Raw genomic sequence first — 21,031 nt, 5'->3', positions numbered from 1 at the left:
AACATGCAAGTTGAATAGATTTTAATAAAATAAAATAGTAAGTGTCTAATATACAGATAGTCAAATGCTGACATAAGTAATAGAATTGAAGATATTTCAGATATCAGCATATTTAGTGACAAAATTTAAAATTAAAGTAGATCTAATTTTTGCTATGGACTTGGAGACTCAGAAATTATTAATTATTAGATACTGATTGAGATATGTGCTGACTAAGAATAGAATTATTACTTTTTGAAAGGAATTAATTATATGATGGTTAAAGTAATGCTATAAAAAGAAAAGAAAAGAGTTTGGTAAATGCTGCAAGGATAATAATTAAAAGAATATACTAGAATTTAGGAATACAACTTTTAAAATGAGACCATCAAAATTGAATTCAAAGTTTATGATGATATATTTTGAATTTTGAAGATGACTCCAGTATTGAGATTAAATATAAATATTAATGAAAAATAGTGTGAACGAGATCCGTTAGTGATTGTATACATAGTGAGACTGTTATAAAACAATTCTTTTGTGAGAATTAAAATTATTTAGGATTGTGACATCCTAATTACAAGGATCTAGAGATTGATCCAAACTAGTATAGAAACAAGTTTGCATGCGCAAAAAGATGATCCTTTGAGGGTTGGTATGGAATTTGGTAACGCTAACTATCTATAATTATATTTTAAAATTTATAAGAACTGTAGTAAGCTTTAAGGCTTGTTGAAATGTTTACTATCAACATTCAATAGAAGAGTAGTTAGAGAAGACTATAGATCTTGAAAAGTATTTTAAAAGTTATGATTTTGGTCTAGGAGTTAGCATATGAGCATTATTTCATTCAAATAATACCATAAAAAATAATCCATAACAAAGTTAGATCTTTTGCTTATTGTGATGGTAAAATTAATGATTGGGACTTATAATCAATAGAATGGATTTGACAATGATAGATTTTACGATATGATTACTTTTTTAAGTTATAGAAAAAAAACTATAATGAGTCTGAAATGCATTTGAACTTTAGAATATGTAAATTTCGAGGATAAAATTTATTTAAGGAGGAATGTATATGCGAGCTCGACTAAGCCCAGCTAAACCAGTCTATCTTGGGCCCACATGTTAAGCGATGTCCATCTTTATCAGAAACCAAATAGGGAATAAATTTCTCATTCTGACTGATTCAATCCAAGCCCCTTTCCTCTCCTCTTTCTCCTTCTCTCTCTTGTCCGTGTGCACTTTCTCTTCTCTCTTATCGCTCTCCTCCCCTTCTATCTTCCTCTCTCACCAGTGTGCACTCTCTTTTCCTTTATATCGCTCTCTTTTTTCTCACCATGATTTTTCTCTCCCACTCCCTTTCTTTTTCTTTCTCCTTCTCCTTTCGTTCTTTTTTTCTCTTCTTTTATATGGCTTACTACCCTTCTTTTCTCTCTCCTCAACTTGGGTAAGATCTAAATCCCTTTTTGTATTTAGTTTGATTTAAATTTGAGATTTAATCATTAGATGGTTCAAGATAATAAGGGAGGTAATGGTTAAAAGTTTAAAATGGTGAGATGGAGAGGAATTGGAGAAAAAGAATATTAGGAAAATTGATGTTAATTTTCGGATAGATTGACTCCACCTTATGATAATCTGAGATTTTTAACTCTCTAATGGCCAAGTAGTTTAAGCTGAATATTTAATTGGAGATTGTTAGCTCATTGATCAATTCAATTGCAAAGTTTCATAATTTTTTGATATTATTTGTTAGGATAAATAAATCAAGGAATAGGAATATTGTGCAAAAAAATAATAGATAGTTAGAAATTGAAATTTTAGAATTTTGAAGAATTTTATGATTTTGGAACATATTGGCATAGCACTAATTTAAAATGTGTATGTGTGATTTTGGGATTATTAGACTTTAAAGAATCTTGGTGAATCAAGTAGGCCGTCTGACTGTCAATTATGTTGAGGTAAGTGATGTTTACATTTTATAATAATTAATCAGAATTAAATAAAAATTATCTCATTTTTTTGAAATGATACAGATTGTTGTAATTAAATTCAAATTTAATCGTGCATAAAAATTTGCATGGAGTTTTCTCTAACTATGGATAATTACTCAGTAATTTGAATTCTATGAATTGAAATGAATAGTGATATATGTTATGATCAAATCATGCTTGCAAAATCTAGAATACCATCTATTTGATTACATGTATCAAAGTTGTATTGAAAAACAAAATTATATATATCTATACATATATCACTTGACTCTCAACTTACTATATATGAGTCTTAATTTGATTGTACAGAGATCTCCATGACGGGGGTGATCGTGGTGATATCTAGCCGTCAAGATATAGTGTGGCAACTTTGCCATAGGATGATCGTGTTGATTCTTACCATGGGAGATATCGTGGTGATCCTGCCATGAGAATAATCATGGTGATATCTGAACCATGAGGGTATAAATATGCATAAATTTGAATTGTAGGGCTACAAGAACTAGACAATCAAATTTAAATATATTATTATAATATTGGATAGATAATGGATTCTGATGTAATATATTGATTCTTTATGTCGTTATTGTAGAAAGGTTGGCATGTGATTTTGCTATAGACAACATTGATTATATGATTATGATATTGGATAGGTATGTATCATATCTTATATGATTTAATTGAATTGCATTATTAATATGATTTGAATCAATTTTATAAATTGTATTTGTTACTTATTGAGCCATAAAGCTTATAATCTACACATATTTTTCAAATTCAGGGAGCAATCATCGGTATTTTGGATATGTACATAGAGGCAAGGCTGATCTTTAGATAGAAAATAGCTCCTTGGATCAATAGATGTGTATTAATTTTTTGTATAAGGATGATGTATAAATGCTTTAAATGTTAAAGATTTGAAATATTAGCATAGTAGTTAGTTGTTCTGATAAATACTACTACTTGTGTAAGAACTATATTATCTTCTAAATTATAGTGAAGCACTTGCCAGATTGAATGCCTCAATATTCAAATCCGAAGTCAGGGGTATGATGGAGAGAGAGAGTTTCTCTTCTTTCCTCTCTCTTCACTTATTTTTCTTAGTTCTTCTCTCCATTTCTTTTCTTTAGTTTCTCGTTATACAATTTTTTTAGAATTTTTTTTTGTCTATTTTCTCTTTCTCTAAAGTTTCTCTCTCTAGGATTAATCTAGTAAGGAGCTTACTTTCAATAAATTTGATCGATTTCGGCAAAGAGATCCTAATTTATGGTCACTGAGAAGCATATTAGCACCCATCCTGACTTTTGTTGAATTATTGAAGTTCGATCCTCTTGATTTCTATTGACCTACCTATATCTTAGTATGATCATGATTGGATAAAATCATCTTGGTTGAATTGATCGGGATGCCGGTCACTACTATTTGGCCCTTGTCAAATATCACTAAATTTGATTATCTTTGATTGTTATGGAGCCAGTTGTATCCTAGTCTTATCTTGATCGAATAAAATTATCATAACTGAACTGATTTGAACTCTTGAATGCAACTAACTATTAATCTTATTTTTTTTAATTATCTATATTATTTCTAATTATTGGACTCAATTTTATATAGAAGGATAATCAAAAAGATATTCAATAGTGTGATACTATAATATGATCTATTAATTAAAGGTTTTAAAAAAAAAAATTTATTTGGATTGATTGAAGTGTATATGAGATAAATAATGATCTATGTTTTTATATTTTTTATTTATAAAATACTATTTTTAACATCGAACAAATTATTAATGGATTTATATGTGACTTATGAGTCTTATAAAATATATTTTGAATGGAAACAATATTTCTTGGACTATTATTATAATTGTTAATTAATCTGATATCATATATGCATATTTTGATTTGATCATAAAATATATATTATTATATGAAATTTTTTTTGATATGAATCAGATTTAGACTCTTAATCTAATTATATTTTGAACTCTACTTATTGGAGATTTTGCATTGGCACCATGACTATTATTGAGCTTTTGATTCTATTTTTGATCCGATCATATAGTATAAATATGGTATTCCAATATGGTAATAAGGTAAAGTATGGTATTTCGGTCCCATCATAGAATATAAGTATAGTATATTGATTCAACTATAAGATATAAATATGATATTCTGACCCCTATCACATATATAAATATGGTATTCTGATCTTGTCATAGGATATTAATACGTTTATAATTAAAAATTGATAAGTTAATTAAAATTTATTTTGAATCAGATTATTGAATATGATTGATCTTGAATCACATATATATGATTATATATATGAATATTTGAAAGATACTGATATTACTGAATTATGTTTTGAAAATAAATTTGATTATATTTGTACACTGTTTTATGATAAATTATATTTTAAGTATTGCATTCTATATTATCACATGAATTATTTAGTTGAGGTATTCATTACTTGTTGGGTTATTAAGTTCATTCTCCTCTCTTTCTTTTTCAAATTCAGATATTTTATTATAAATACGGAAACTACTTTGGGAGTGAGATTAAGTGAGATTTGACAGTACCAATATAATTTAGATTTATTATTATATTTTATAGGATTATTATTTGAGGTTCAATGAATGTAAGCAAGATTTTTGAATTTTATTTATCTATTGGATTTGTTAGTTAATTGAATTTCGATTTTTAGTTATTTAAATTATCTCTATTGTGATGTATTTGATATTATATTGAGATGCCTTATATGTTTACAGGGAGTGTTTGCCATAAGCATGGAGCGATTGTCGCAATCGTTGATTTGCGACCTCGGGTCGAAGGTTGTGATATTAATGGTTTTGCATTTGTAGACACCAATGAACCTAATGTTACTACAATCATAAGAAACAAATTGGAAGGCTTAAATATCACCATAGATACATAAAATGTAGAATATTATATTGGTGGATCATGCGCAAGTATTGGCTTTTTAGGATGGGAGCTTGTTTGATTAAAAACTGGGCCAAACACAAAAAGCTATATCTTAAAAGGTTTCACAAAATTATACTTAAAAAGGGCCATCACCTTATTTCTTATCCTGACCTATGAATCTCTGGTGATGAGTTTGATGTTATGTAACGACTTTGTCCATTCTAATTTTTCTGTAAACGAATTAGGAGAAATCAATTTTTTTCTCCTAAAAGAAAAGGAACATGTTCCACTCTTCGCTGCTGCCCATTTTTGAGATAGAATATGAAATTGTCAATCCAATCATTAAAGTTTTTGGAAGATGGCCAAGCCCAATATTTTTGTGCCCAAGTGGAGGCCAAGCCAAGCAAAGCCTTCACTCATATGGATTTAGCACATGGAACTCGGGACTCGCTCATTTCCTTTTAAACTGCCCATCACACCACCCTCGTGGTGGCATGGTTCACTCCACCCAATAAATCATCGATACATATCCTTTAGGGTTCTAAAACGGTGCGAAGCACCCAACAATCCATGGATTTGACCTGACCCAATCTGGCTCATACTTTCTGATCCACTCTAATTCTCACCCTCTGAATCGGTTTATCCGTCGCTCCAAATACTACGGTGCAGAAGATTTCACCCGATCGCTTTAAATAACCTACAGTTTTTCTTGACAATCTCTACCCTTTATCCATATCTACGTCCTTACCCCATTCCTAAAATTCTAATAGGAACAGCTCAGTAAAATATAAAATATTATCCAATTTGATTCATGCCCGATCTAATATATATAAATTTAGATATAAGTTAAATAGATTGGGATCGTAAATAAATCAATCTATTTAATTCATTTAATATTTAAATTAAACTTAAATTTTAAATATCTAATCTATTTAATATTAATATTTGATTGAATTAAATAATTTATTTAATTAATTTAATCAATTTAACCTGTTCGAGATCTTTTCAATCTATTTTTGATTCATTTTATCTAATTTATTTAATTTATTTAATCTATTTAATTTGTTAAAAATTTATTTTTTTTTTATCAATTTAATCAAATTTAATTTATTTAATAAATAATTTAAAAAATTAAATTATTTATTTAATAAATAAATCTGATATATATCTGATTTTTTAATCTATATAATATTATAGATCTAACCCAAATTGATGATTTTTTTTTATCCAATCCGAATCAATTCAACCCAATTGCCCCTCCTACGACTCCTCCGCATTGCATGCACCAGGTGTAATTGGACCGCGTCAGATCCCACGGTGGGCAACACGCCACGATGCCCCTTGTATTTCACCAATTCCCGATTGTGCGCGCTATCCACCGTGCATATGCTGCCCTGGTTCACTTGCACCTGGTGCATACGATAATTTCTCCGCCCCTGCCGCTCGGCAAAAGCACTCCGTAAAAGGGCGGAGGGAATGTTGTCGTTCCTCCTCTAAACTCTTAATATCACTCGCACCCATCTGTTTCCCAGTCCCTTCGTTCCGATCCTTCGCCATTGCCTCTTCGAGATCTGGGCGTAGGGTTTTCTCCTCCATTCCTCTCCGGAAAACCTCCCGGAAAACCTAAACCTATCGTCTTGCTATCGAAGAAACTGGGATTAGGGTTTGCTCCCTGTTTTCCACGGTTCCGATTTCGCCGCTCTTCGCCGGCCCTAGCTGCGATTTTCCTCGTGTTTTCGGTCTCCAGAGATCCTAAAGCCGGTCTCCAGAGATCCTAAAGCCTCCTCGCTCGCGAAATCTAGGGAACTGTGGGGGTGGGGTTGTTCTATATAATCCCAGGGTTCTTCGGCACGAATTCCCGATACGCCTTCGTTGTTCCCGTACTAGGATTAGGGGTTCAGATCAAAGTTTCTTCTTTTTGTGCAGCTTCTCTTCGAGATGGGTGGAAGAGCGATCGTCTCCGACGACGAAGGTTGGGAATGGTTTCTCGTTTTGTTTATTTTTGTCTTTTCTCGATTAGAAGTTTGTTGTCTTCTTTCTCGAATAATTTCTCATTTTCTGAGGTTTTGCAGAGGAGGTCGAAGAGGAAGAGGATGCACGAGCTTTGGACAGGGATGACGATGATGTCAATGAGAGGGACGACGAGGATGAGGAGGACGAGGAAGGTAGGGTTTCTCCTAAGCTTGTTTACGTGACATTAGGATTTTAGGGTTTGGTACTCTAGGGCGAGATGCTGTTTGTTTAATTGGGTCTACTGGCATGGTCCTGTGAGCAGAAGAGGGACAGGATGAGTACGAGAAAGATGGTTTCATAGTGGATGACGTCGAGGAGGAGGAGGAAGAAGAAGAGGAAGAGAAGCAAGAGAGTGATGAGGAAAGGCACAGGAAGAAGAAAAAGAGGAAGAGAAGGTAAACAGTGATTAATCTTTTTCCTGTTATAGTACTGTGAGAAATTACGAGTCTTTGCAGAAACATTGAGGTTTTGAATGTCCTATTTGCAATTCAGAGAGTCAGAGAGAGGAGGCTATGTGCTTGATGAGGATGACTACGAGTTGATTCAGGAAAGCAACATCACTGGCTTCCGTCGGCCCAAGCCTGTATGCTTTCTGAGCTTGCTGTTCACTCTAATTATAGTTTTTCCCCACCTATTTTGATGGAAAATAAGTTGGTCTTTTGCTCGTTGCACACTTGAATTGCAGTTCTGATACTTGCGATTGATTATGGGTTTCTTTCCTCATGATTTTTCACTGCTTGAAAACATTATCAGGATACATCATATAGGCGCTTGAGGAAGGCAGGAAGGGATACCAAGACGGAGGAGCAGTCTGGGTTTTCAGATGAAGAAGAATCTGAGAGAAATAGTCGAGGCGGCCGGACTGCTGAGGAAAAACTTAAGCAGAAATTGTTTGGTGATGATGATGGTAAGTATCTCATTTCTTCTTAATCAAGAGCTTGGATGTAATACAGGTCACTAAGTGTTAACTGGAACATTTCCAGCGGCACGGCTGGAGGATATTGTGGAAGAAGAAGAGCAACCAGAAGAGGAGGAAGATGCAGATGTCATTGGTGAGGAAGATGAGATGGCTGATTTCATTGTTGATGAGGATGAAGTTGATGAGACTGGTGCTCCTGTAAGGTATGCTATTGTGTCTTTTACATCTGTAATTTTGGTTTTCTTGGAAGTTTCATCAATTCCTCATCATCTATTCCCTTTAGTAATGGCAACTTGTTTCTTGTAGAAGGAAGCAACCGAAGAAAAGGAGGCCGAGACAAGCATTAGGTGTTTCATCATCTGCTTTACAGGAGGCCCATGAGATATTTGGGGATGTCGATGAGCTGTTGATGCTTCGAAAACAAGGCCTTGCAAGGGGTGCTGGTGATTCTGCTGGGTGGGGTGAAAAGAGGCTAGAAGACGAATTTGAACCATTTATTATTTCAGAGAAATATATGACACCAAAGGATGACATTATACGAGAAACTGACATTCCTGAGAGGATTCAGGTAACGATGGATTGCCTTTTCATCTGCGGAATTTGATTTGCAAAACGGACCACAAACCTCTTGGTTGATTTTAAAATAGAACTTAATGTTGGGGGGTGCTTTTTTCTTTCAGGTATCTGAGGATATTACAGGGCCGCCTCCTACAGATGATAAGGGTATAGAGGAAGAGAGTGCCTGGATATATAACCAGCTCACTGGTGATGGTGTTTCACAATTAGCTGGGGAGGATCAGGTAGTCAAGGAAATTTATAAGGAGGACATTGGGAATGTCTTGACAATGATGCATGTACAAAAGCTTGACGTAAGAATCTCTATATCATGTAATACAAATCCATTAATATTGCAATGGAATGTAAATTGTTGTAGGGCATCTGATTACCAAAATTTCTGCAATTGCTGTTTCAGGTTCCTTTCATTGCTATGTACCGGAAAGAGTTATGTGGCAGTCTATTGAAAGATTCTGATGTCAACATGCAAGATGGTGAAGAAGCATCACGCAGAATGAGGTGGCAAAAGGTAGTCAGATTTCTATTGATGGGCTAACTCAATAATTGAATATTTGAATGAACATCATCAAAGGCACTTCCATTTCATTTTTCAGGTTCTCTGGGCTGTTCATAACTTGGACAAAAAGTGGTTACTTCTTCAGAAGCGGAAGAGTGCTCTTCAGACATATTACAGTAAACGCTTTGAAGAGGAAAAAAGAAGAGTTTATGATATGACGAGGCTTGAATTGAATGATCAACTTTATAAATCAGTCACTGACGCACTTAATGATGCACAATCAGAGAGAGAGGTTGATGATGTGGATGCAAAGTTTAATTTGCATTTTCCTCCTGGTGAAGTTGACATTGAGGAAGGACAATTTAAACGGCCAAAAAGGAAATCTTTATATAGCATTTGTTATAAGGCTGGCCTGTGGGAGGTTGCGGACAAGTTTGGTGTTAAATCCGAGCAGTTTGGATTGCTTCTGTCACGAGAAGAAGTGGTTTGTATTCTTTTCTCTGTCTTGGATAGACTGCACAAGTAATATAAAAGGGTGATGATGTGCTTTTCTAAAATTTTCTATGGATTCTTTAGTCATGCACTCTACCTTTTGCCATATTACTGACAGTGTATCACTGGGGCCTGTTTGTGATCACCAATACTGTAACTGCAGCATGTCCTGAAAATATATATGTTCTTATTTAATAATAAGTAATTTATGTATATTGTCTCTTTTGCTGTAGGGCTTACCAGAACTGGAAGATGGAAAGCAAACTCCTGAAGAAATTGCTGCAAATTTTACATGTGCAATGTTTGAAACTCCACAAGATGTACTTAAAGGTGCAAGGCACATGGTATGCATCTGTTCTCATGTTCTTTAGAGTTAGGGTGCCCATTTTCTACATAGATATACATAGTGATCCATATTCTGCAAATTCTTTGTTTTCCCTGGATGATGGCTTTTGAGCTTGCTTTCCTTCACTAATTTTGTTTATTATTATCATATATGATTTGTATACAGGCAGCAGTTGAGATTAGCTGTGAACCTATCGTGAGGAAGCATGTCCGCACTACTTTTATGGATAAGGCTGTTGTCTCAACAAGCCCTACACCTGAAGGAAATGTGACTATTGATCCCTATCACCAACTTTCAGGTGTAAAGTGGCTGCGAAACAAGCCATTATCTAAGTTTGTGGATGCGCAATGGCTACTTATTCAGAAAGCTGAAGAAGAGAAGCTTCTTCAAGTTACAATAAAATTACCAGAAGATGTTCAGAAAAAATTATTAAACGATGCTAAAGAAGTCTATCTAAGTGAATGCGTCAGCAGGTCTGCTCAGCTTTGGAATGAACAACGCAAAATGATATTGGAAGACTCATTCTTTACCTATATTCTTCCTTCAATGGAAAAGGAAGCTAGATCATTGTTGGCTGCAGGGGCCAAGAATTGGCTTCTTATGGAATATGGAAAGCAATTGTGGAATAAGGTCTCTGTTGCACCTTTTAAGCGCAAGGATGCTGACAATGATTCCGAGGATGAATCTGAGTTGAGAGTCATGGCTTGCTGTTGGGGGCCTGGAAAACCAGCAACTACTTTTGTGATGTTGGATTCAGCAGGAGAAATGGTGGATGTGCTGTATGCTGGTTCGATTAGTTCTCGGTCCCAGGCAGTCGCTGAGCAACAACGCAAGAAAAATGACCAGCAACGAGTCTTGAAGTTTATGACTGACCACCAGCCTCACGCTGTCTGTGTTGGAGCAGCAAACTTGTCCTGTAGGCAACTCAAGGATGACATCTATGAGGTACTTTTGATAGATACAACTGGTTTTGTTCCTATCTGTAGCAGTTTCATGTTGAATTGATTATTGTGTTGGTATATGGAATCTGTACTGTGCTGCAAATGTGTACTTTATGTTGCTGTCCATGTTTAGAACTCTTGCTCTTTAACGTAGCCTACTAAGATACCAACACTGTTCCTTTTTTTTTTCTTGTTGGGGGGGGGGGGTCACACTGAGCTCACTATGATTCTGTTCTTAGTAAGATAATTATTTTATTATATGTTTGAGATTATTCTATGGTTAACTGCTTATTATGTTTAACGAGTCTTGAACATGTCTGAGGTAGCTAGAGTTCCTTCACAAAGCTATTTATTTAAGTTGGGAAGCTCTCAATAGATCAATTCCATAGTTAGATGCTGAATTGGTTCCAAGCTCAATAGTTTAAAATTGCCAGTAGTGGAGGTTTTGCCGCCCCAAATTTGGCACCGTACCTACGTTAGTGCTGTTTGGATTTCAGATATTATTTTGTAAATACGTATTTATATGATCGACCATTTCTTTATTTGCTTATCCCCTGGAAGTGACTAAAATTTTTTTTGCATCGACTACTTGACCTGTCCTATTTCAATAGTGTGTTTGGATTAGGGTTAGGTTTTTTTTTTTGTTGGCTTCACCTGTGGAGCTGATGAAGATCTTGGGATGACTTCTCTGAGTTTTGTTTTACAGTTGAATGGACTGCAAGAAGTGCATCATGTTGTCCAATTGGAACATTTTGCTCCAATGATCATTTACTGGTTGGTTACACCTCATGAATAGTCGTCGTGTCTGATAAAATGGTGGCATTGCTATATTTGCATGAAGTAACTTGTTGACAAGTTTCAGTTAACTGGATCATCTCAAAGTTGGTTTGCCAGCTATTATTGTCTTTGCATTTGTTCCTTAACTTTCAACTGTACTTTGTGAATTTACCTGCAGACTGGTGGGTCTAGGTTAATTGGACAATTATATGCCTAGAACGATGTGGGGATGATGGATATGTTAAAGAAAATGGACTGTGAGAATGAGTTGTACTATTCTGCTATCTTGGAAGAATTTTCTTAGAATCTTGGTAACCTCATGTTACCATTTGCTGACTATAATAATATAAATGCTATGGAAATTATGTCAAAAGAAACACTTTTCCCTTACTGTAGAAGGCTTACACTATGGTTCTTCTTTGGTACCTCCAATTGAGTCAGGTTAATTTGTTACTTGATGCTGTATTCTTTGGTGTTAATATGAAATCCAAAGTTAGTCAATGCCTGTTAGGTTAATTATTGTGGGTTCAGATTATCATTTCAACAGTGTCTAGATGATTCTTCTATGTTTGCTTGCACTTATTGTTTGCGTGTTTTATGGTTTACCAATTAGGTTATTTTCAAAATAGTGGAAGATCATCCAAGGGATGTTAGTGGGGAGATAGAAAATTTTCATATAGTTTTTGGTGATGAATCTCTGCCTCGTCTATATGAGAACTCTCGGGTTTCTTCAGATCAACTACCTGGGCAGCCTGGTAAGATCATCTCTATCATTAATTGTTGATCCAGTGACCTTTTTCTTTTCCATAATATATACCTGTATTCTTTCAGGTATTGTGAAACGTGCTGTGGCTCTTGGGCGTTACCTTCAAAATCCTTTGGCAATGGTTGCAACACTTTGTGGACCAGGAAAAGAGATTTTGTCATGGAAACTTTGTCCACTAGAACATTTTCTTACTCCTGATGAGAAGTATGAGGTGGTTGAACAGGTAATGGTAGATGCAACCAACCAAGTGGGTGTTGATGTAAATTTAGCTGCAAGCCATGAGTGGCTTTTTGCTCCTCTACAATTTGTTTCTGGTCTTGGGCCACGGAAAGCTTCTGCTTTACAGAGAGCATTTGTAAGGGCTGGGTCCATTTTCAATCGCAAAGAGATTCCAATGGGGAAGATCCTGAGAAAGAAGGTTTTCATTAATGCTGTTGGATTTTTGCGTGTACGCCGGAGTGGGGCAGCAGCTGCTAGTAGTCATATTATGGACCTCTTGGATGACACTAGAATTCATCCAGAGTCATATGATCTGGCAAAAAAATTGGCTAAAGATGTTTATGCTGAGGATGCTCCGCAGGAACCACATGAGATGGATGACGATGTACAGGAGATGGCAATTGAACATGTAAGGGAAAGGCCACATATGCTTAAAGCGCTTGACATTGATGAATATGCAAATAGCCATTTCAGAGATTCTGGTACTAGGAAAAGAGAGACACTTTATGATATAAAGATGGAGTTGCTAAATGGATTTCAAGACTGGCGGATGCCTTACACGGATCCAAATCCTGAGGAGGAGTTTACTATGCTTTCTGGTGAAACAGAAGATACGATTTCAGAAGGAAGAATTGTTCAGGTAACTGTTCGCCATATGCAAGACAACCGGATCATTTGTGCATTTGATTCTGGTTTGAAAGGGTTGATTATGGCAGATGACATCTCGGATGATGGATATGATCCTGAGAGGTTGCAAATACAGGAAGGTGACATCCTCACCTGCAAGATTAAGAATGTAAATAAAAATAGATTTGTGGTATATTTGACCTGCAAATCCAGTGAGCTTCGGAAAAGACTATACTTTATACGTAACCGTGATCCTTATTATTATGAAGATGAGATTAGTTTACGCAGTGACCAAGACAAGGCCCGCAAGGAAAAGGAACTTGCGAAGAAGCATTTTAAGCCAAGAATGATTGTTCATCCCCGTTTTCAAAATTTGACAGCTGATGAAGCAATGGAGGTATGTTTGTTATGCCATTAGATATGTACTTCCATGTATCACTTTATGTTTTATGTGATATATGTAATGTGCTGATAATACGTTTTCATAGCTGACCACTCAATTATGCATTGGAACAGTATCTCTCAGACAAGGAAGCTGGTGAGAGCATTATTCGCCCAAGCTCTAAAGGACCATCATTTTTGACTTTGACTTTGAAAATATTCGATGGCGTCTATGCCCACAAAGATATTGTTGAAGGTGGAAAAGATCACAAGGACATCACAAGCTTGCTTCGTTTGGGGAAAACATTAACAATTGATAAAGACACTTTTGAAGATCTTGATGAGGTTGGTATGACATGGACTAGAGATTACTCCAGTAATTCTGTACTAAGATCATGAAACATGATTTTTAAGTTAATATCATCTATGGATAATTGAATAAGAAGGCTAGTTATCTTGGTTAGTACAGGTCATTTTGAGTTTATTAAATTTCTTTTGTTACTATGAAAGTTGAGTTCTGCCACCAGTAGATTAAGCAACCATTTTAGTTTTGATAGAAAATTCCAAAGCCCTAATCTTTTGTTTTAATTTGCATGATTAGACCAACTTTATTTTTCTTAAAGATGATATTTCGTTAACATATTTAAATGTCAATTGGTTTGATGGCTGGCTTTGTGCACTGCAGTTGCAGAGGGCTAGCTATATTCTTAGATGGAACCTAAGAAACTGCATCATTAGCATCAGTAAGATTGAGACAGGTTAAGGAAAAAGAATATAATGTTGCTGATTGAATCAGCATGGTTTCATTGGTTGACATACAATCCTTTATTTGTTCCTGGTCAACATTTAAGAAGTAGAGGCAATTAAACTCTTGATGCTGAGCAAATGACTTCATTATTTTCCTTTTTATGCTGGAAATGTATGAGATACTAGAAAAACTAATTAAGCAAGTATAAGTGAATATTTCATTTGAATCTTCTGATAAGGGGACAAATATAAATGTTGGCAAGAAAGCATCGTTGGAAGCATCAAAAGTGTATATCTCAGAGATAATACTGAAATGACCCACTTTACTGATGTTGAGGTAAATATTAGACTATGGCAGATACTGCTACACCTAAGCTTAACATCCGAGCGTATGTACATCATGTGAAACTATAGTCTAGATCAGTCCTTTCCTGTTAAAAGTGGAAAATATTGAATCCTCATGCCTTCAATTCCCATGAGAGGTGTAACATAAAGTGCAAATTATGCGTCATTATCCAAGACATTTTTTATTTGTGGAGCTTTGGCTGCAAGTGTCAAGGTGTTCTAAATTTCCTCCTCTGAGACATGAGGTGAGGCAAATCTTGGATACCTTCTTTCTGTAGTGCTCCTAGTGCTTTTGAAGTCTGTTCTATTATATTAATCTATGACTCTTTAGCTTTGAGTATAGATGGAAAGCTAATATACTTGTTTTTTTGTAGTTGACCATTTGTTCCCTTGTTTATATCTGTGTTGTGGGGTAGATGCATTTTATCAGTTAGGTTCGTTTATTCTTTTTCTTACATTTGATTGCTGATCTGTTTCCAGGTGATGGACAGGTATGTTGACCCATTGGTAAATCACTTGAAAAATATGCTTGCATATCGCAAATTCAGGAGGGGCACAAAAGCAGAAGTTGATGAGCTGCTCAAGGCAGAAAAAGCAGAGAATCCAATGAGGATTGTTTACTGTTTTGGCATTTCTCATGAGTATCCAGGAACTTTTATTTTGTCCTACATAAGGAGTTCAAATCCACATCATGAATACATTGGGTTGTATCCCAAGGGCTTTAGGTTTCGGAAGAGAGATTTTGATGACATTGATCGCCTAGTGGCATATTTCCAGAAAAACATAGACAAACCACCGCCTGATGCTGGACCATCTCTCCGAACAGTTGCTGCAATGGTACCAATGAAAAGCCCTGCATGGGTTGGAAGTGGATCTGCTGGGAGTGGTTCAGCAGGTGGCAATGATGGCTGGAGAGGCCAAACAAGTTTAGACAGGGAAAGGTCTTCTACCCCAGGGTCAAGAACAGGTGAGTCCCATGATTTGGTCCATATTAACTTTCATGAAAGTAACAAAGGAAGCTATTTATGCATTGATACTTGAAAATTGTAATGGTCTGATGGCTAGTTTTGTATGCATGATTGAGTGGCATCCTGTGGAAGTCCATCTCATCCCAGAAACTAAATTTTCAAGCTGGTGAAGTTTAATGCTCTTGGATTATATGCATGATCACTGTTATCTGTTTTCAAGTGTTTTATTTTAAGGGTAAAACAATTTGATGTTTGCTACCTCAAATTATCAGCATGGTTTTGATTAACTAGGGTTCTTGCTTGGGTTCTTTGTATGGTGTCTGCCAACTATTTATATGAATGCCCAAATTTTTTTCATCCATAGAGGTCTCATGATTATGAGAGAGTATTCAATCCTACGTATGATGTGCTATTATTAAAAAGTTTGTATTCGGTTTGCATGTAACAAATCACCTAACTTGCAATTTGAATCCAGCACTTCTTGACATTTGGTTGACATTCCCAAGCCCAACCTACTCTAAAATTTTCGACCCAAATACAATGCAGGTCGGGTTGAGTCTGGTCCACTCAAGAAAATTTTGAGTTGGTTGGGACTTCAGTTGTAGAAATATTAGTGAAGTTCGGTTTTTTTGATCAGGTCAGGACTTGGAGTCAGACTTGGGCATGGTGTGCCACTATTAAAAACTTGGGGTTCGGTCGGGTGGGTTAGATCGCTGATGCTGTCAACCTAAACATGACCAGACTTGACATTTGGTTGACATTATTGCAACAAAGTCCAATTTAAGTTATGTATCTGTTGGCCTAACCCAACCTGAATTACTGGTTTGAGTTAATCCAACCCAAGTAGCTTTCACCGCATAGGTTTTCTTTTGTTTTCTGGCGTATTGTGGAGCCTTGGTAGTGAGCTGCCTCTAAATCACTGCCATAATACTAAACAGTCAGTGTAAGTGTCAACTATCAAGTAACTATTATTTGTTAAACCATCTGTTGCTATCAACTGTATACTATTATATATAAAACAGCATAATGGTAATCTATCTAGCAGATTTCAAGTTAGAACATGCCGGTTGTTGCTCTTCTATAAACATACTCAAAATGCAGCACACATCACAAAATTTTGAATATCATTGTAATGTGAGAGGCGCACTGCTATGGATTATACTAGTGACGCAGCTTAACAAAATCTAAACAATGATTGATATTATCATGTCATTATAAGACAAATATACCGTATGAAGTTGATGCTTATGTTCTTTCTTATAATCTCCAGAATAGACGTATTGTGAAGCTTAACTGAGAATTTGCATAATTAGTATTTTGGCATCAACCTACTTACAAGCCCGTTTTTATAAGCCAAATTTGACATTTGGCTCGGGCTGAGACTCAATGGAAGCCCCCAGTTCGGGTGCCAGTCATTTTCTGACTGAAACTGACTAGTTTTGGCGTTTCCACTAGTTTGAGCTGAAATTCACCAACACAGCCCATAAACATGTTTCCTGTTCATTTTTTTGGTGCCTAATGTTATGTTCTGATTTTTTTTTTATAAAAAATATATTTTAGTACTGAGACCATTAAATATCAACTTTCAATGATTTGAAAGATGGAGATAGAGGATAAATATCATCCTTGATGGGTTGATACCTCTGAGAAGGCCCCTTATTATAATACTTTATAAATGATATTAGAACTAAATGCAAGATGTTTCATGGCCATAACATATTTTTTTATATAAAAGAAAAACACTATAATTACATGCATTTGATTAAGTAGCCACTTAACCTAAAAAATATGTGAGAAATATCAAAGTTTAATATACTTGTGGATTTTATTTAGGTGAATAAAATGAAAAGCTTCAGTAATAATTTTTTGAACAATTAAAGTTCAGGAAGCAAATGATATTTATTCACAATACAAAATACAGCGTATTTAATGTATTCACGTATAAGTAATGTGTATTTGTGTCTGTGTGTGTGTGTGTATGTGTTGAAATTGGATGGAAGAAATCCTGGCCGAAATCTGGGTGAGCATAGGACTCAAACCCAGGTCCTTGGTGCTAACCTCCTGAGACTTTAGCAAGTGCACTAGTTGGCACCGTCTCACTTAAAGGTGATGCTAGGTTTAGCTTAAAATTGACAGAACTACACAAACAAAGAATCCACATAATAAAAGACACTCAAATGTTGTGCATTAATTTTTCTTGGCCTCCTTTTTTTTTTTTTTTTTTTAAGCATAAAAAACCAAGACTCCAGAACTTGGAGCAAAACTTTTGAAACTGTCAAAATTGCTGAAACCAATACTCCACAAACCCTGTCGAAATTGAAAGTGAAACCATGTTTTTGAACGTTGTTACGGGCTATTTTTCAATTAACCTCATCTACCTTTCAATCTCCTCCAAATGGGACATTTGTTCTCCTCCATTATCAGTGTCTTTAAGCCTAAGTTATCTTGTAGTTACGCACATGAAGGTCAAATGGGGAATTTAGTGCGGCATTGCAAGCATCATAGTCATCATAGTAGTGTACCTTAACCTGCTAAGCATGTCTAACCTATGCCCTTTACAATCTTAAAATGACTGGTACCAGCAACATGACCAAGCCCAGCCCTGTCATTTGCAGACCTTGTTGTAGTTTCTTATCTAACCACTTGTATGTTGATTAGTTGTTTCATCTTTTATCTCGATCCATTCATAGTGGATCTTTATCATGAAAGACATGCTTAAGTGAATCACTGAGGTGATGCAAATGTTCCTGTGGGCGACCTAAATTCCTAGTGTGAATAATACTTTGTTGAATGCTGTCCTGTTGCAGAAAACGGGACAAAATGTAAATGGATTAACTTAATTATGAAGTTCAAGAAAGAGGGCAAAGATATGAAAAGATTATGCATTTTGATGAATAGCTAGTTTGGAAAGGATAGGCCTTAGCTGCCAGTATCGAGTACAGGTGAGGGTGCAGGGAAGCGGATGTTTTAGAAACACTTTTAGTAAGGAATCGTTTAGGAAACAGGTGCCTGTTCTTGTGTTACCTGGACACTCATGTGTAGCTCTAATACGTGTTGGATGCATATCCCAGTTGGGTATGCATCGGATGCTTAAGGAGTTTTTTGGTAGCCATTATTGAAGATTGAAGAGAGTTGAACTCTTCCAACAATGAGTCAGTTGAACTCTTCTTGAGTAGTTCTTTTTTGAGATTTGTTAAGGATGTAGGTATTTGAACCACTTTGCAAAAAATTATCTTGCTATTATATTTAAGTTGATTGGGAAGTTTAAATGAGAAATATGTATATATATTTGAAAGATCTTATCAAACAATATCTTTTTAACATTTTCTTTTTAATGTTTAAATAGATAGGGTTTAAAGGTATAAGTATATAAAATTTGTTTCAGTTGATATGTTATCCTACATGTCCCCGTTTCTCTCTTTTTCCCTTCTTGTTGAGTCAGACACTTGGATACATGTTGGAATCTGATTCTCGTGTCTGTATCCATGCAACAGTAGTCTGTTCGAGATTCTGGAAAGATTTTGAACCAGGTGAGATTTCCATAGGGAGAAGATTTTTGCTGCTATGGTTGGGGATCAATGGAAGGATGGGGGATTCTAGTTTTGTTGCATTTGTGATATAAGAACTGGTTTGACTTGAGACCAAAGCTGTGATTTTTGCTAGGTTAGAGAGCTAAAACAGATGAGGATTTATAAATTTGTAACCAGAAGTATAGTAACAACACAATTATAAATAAGATTATTTGGAGTATTCTCATTTTTGACAACAACTTTGGCAAGGCCTAGATTACTGAACCTCAGTTATGTGAAAATTGTTTATGCCAACCCCGCTGCCCACAGAGAGAGAGAGAGAGAGAGAGAGAGGTTTGGGTTTCAGCAAATTCAGATACCCTGAGTTACATTATACCTTCCATCTGGTGGTGCTTGTTAGCAGTCTCAAAATAGAATTTTAGCTGGAGTTTCTTGACCGCCATGTTGCTTTATCTTTTTAATATTTACTCAGTTGTCAATGATATACGTACTGATTGAGGATTTCGATAGGTGAACTCATTGTTGAGTTTTTGAGGACCTACCTCGAGGTCCTTTTAGGCAAATCATCTATTGCCCAGGCTTTGGTTTTGACAAAACCGTGGTAGGATAGGATGATGTCGTAAATTCTGCTGTATCTGTCTTTCATTCTGCAGAACTTTACCGGTCTGTATGGGGTACATGTTATCTGCCGTAGCTTTTATGGGTTTTACTGGTATAAATTTTTTTTCCTGACAGTGGTGATATGATTGATTAGTGGTGCAATAATGCAACTGTCTATGTTTCTTTTCCTTGAGTGGTTCAACATGCAATTATATATCTAATTATATTTTCTTTATCTCAAAAAGGTGGCAGGTTTGATTCCAGAAACAATAGTGGCGGTCGAGATGGTCATCCTAGTGGGCTTCCTCGGCCAGGGCGTGGCCGTGGGCGTGGAAGAGGTAACCACTTTGCTGGCAGTTCTGATTTTGGTTCTGCAAAATGGGGTTCAGGTTCAAAGGATGAAGATGATGGCTTGAACAGCTTTCCTGGTGCCAAAGTTCAAAATTCACCTGGGAGGGAAAGGTTCCCTGGCGGTTGGGGAGGTGGAGGCAGCGGTGGTTCAGGTGGATGGAGCGGTAATAACCGCACTGGTAATGATGGTGATGGTTGGGGAAGCAGTAGCGCTGCTGGCAGTGGTGGTGGCAGAGATGGTGGCACTGGTGGTTGGAGTGGGGGTGGTAGTGCTGGTGGAGGATGGGTTGAGGGTGGGAATAGTGGTAGCGGTGGAGGCAGTGGCTGGGGAGGAGGTGGCCGTAGTAGTGGGGGGGGCGGCGGCGGCGGCGGTGAATGGGGATCAGCTGCCAATAGTAGTGGCGGCGGCATCAATGCCTGGGGTACTTCTGGGAATGGTGGCGGCAACTGGGGGGCATCTGGAAATGGTGGTGGTGGTGGTGGGAGGGTTTCTGGTGGTAGTGGCAGCTCTGGCGGCGGCGGCGGCGGCGGCGGCAGAGGTGGCTGGGGTGGTGAAGCAGCAGCCTCTAAAGGTCTAGGTGGTTCAGACTCTGGTTTTGGTGCTGGCAGTTCTGGGTGGGGCGACTCAAAGAGAGTGGTTCCTCCACAGGCGGATGCTACAGGTGGGTGGTCTGGGGGGAGCGGGGGCGGCGGTTGGTAAGGGAGCGTCTGTGGGGTGTTTGCTAGTGAGAAAAGGAGATTATGTTCATGCTTTATTTTTATAGTCGGGCTGGTTTGGATGTAGAAAGAAGGTTACCTTTTTCTGGCAGCCCTTTTTATCCCTGCACTCCATTTGTCCTCTAATTTTTGGGTTGTATAGTCTAACTTGGGCTGTATGCCCATTATCAGTTTCTTGTCGAAACTTGATATTACCCATAGAGGTAGATAACTTGGCTAGAACATTTCTTATCCAGAAAGTGCACTTGTATTTCCAATCAGATACATGGCAAGAGCATTCTTATGGAGCAAGTTATAATCTAACAGTAATTTACCTGCAA

At 36.5% G+C, this 21,031-nt stretch overlaps 1 protein-coding gene across 1 annotated transcript; it reads left to right on the top strand.

Annotated features, from left to right (window-relative positions):
* The first annotated feature begins 6,423 nt into the window (after positions 1–6,423).
* LOC105045598 (transcription elongation factor SPT6-like) lies at positions 6,424–21,031 on the top strand. The gene is made up of 17 exons (XM_010923948.4): positions 6,424–6,872; positions 6,973–7,065; positions 7,176–7,308; positions 7,406–7,496; positions 7,667–7,820; positions 7,897–8,035; positions 8,139–8,400; positions 8,513–8,701; positions 8,806–8,916; positions 9,002–9,388; positions 9,630–9,740; positions 9,908–10,687; positions 12,074–12,215; positions 12,292–13,469; positions 13,589–13,798; positions 15,026–15,512; positions 19,889–21,031. The coding sequence occupies exons 1-17, from the start codon at positions 6,839–6,841 to the stop codon at positions 20,692–20,694; spliced, it is 5,307 nt and encodes a 1,768-aa protein (XP_010922250.1). The 5' UTR covers positions 6,424–6,838; the 3' UTR covers positions 20,695–21,031.

This window comes from Elaeis guineensis, chromosome 5, assembly GCF_000442705.2.
Source record: "Elaeis guineensis isolate ETL-2024a chromosome 5, EG11, whole genome shotgun sequence".
Classification (NCBI taxonomy): domain Eukaryota; kingdom Viridiplantae; phylum Streptophyta; class Magnoliopsida; order Arecales; family Arecaceae; genus Elaeis; species Elaeis guineensis.
The sequence above is the reverse complement of the archived record's forward strand: the minus strand, read 5'-3'. Positions and strand labels throughout refer to the sequence as shown.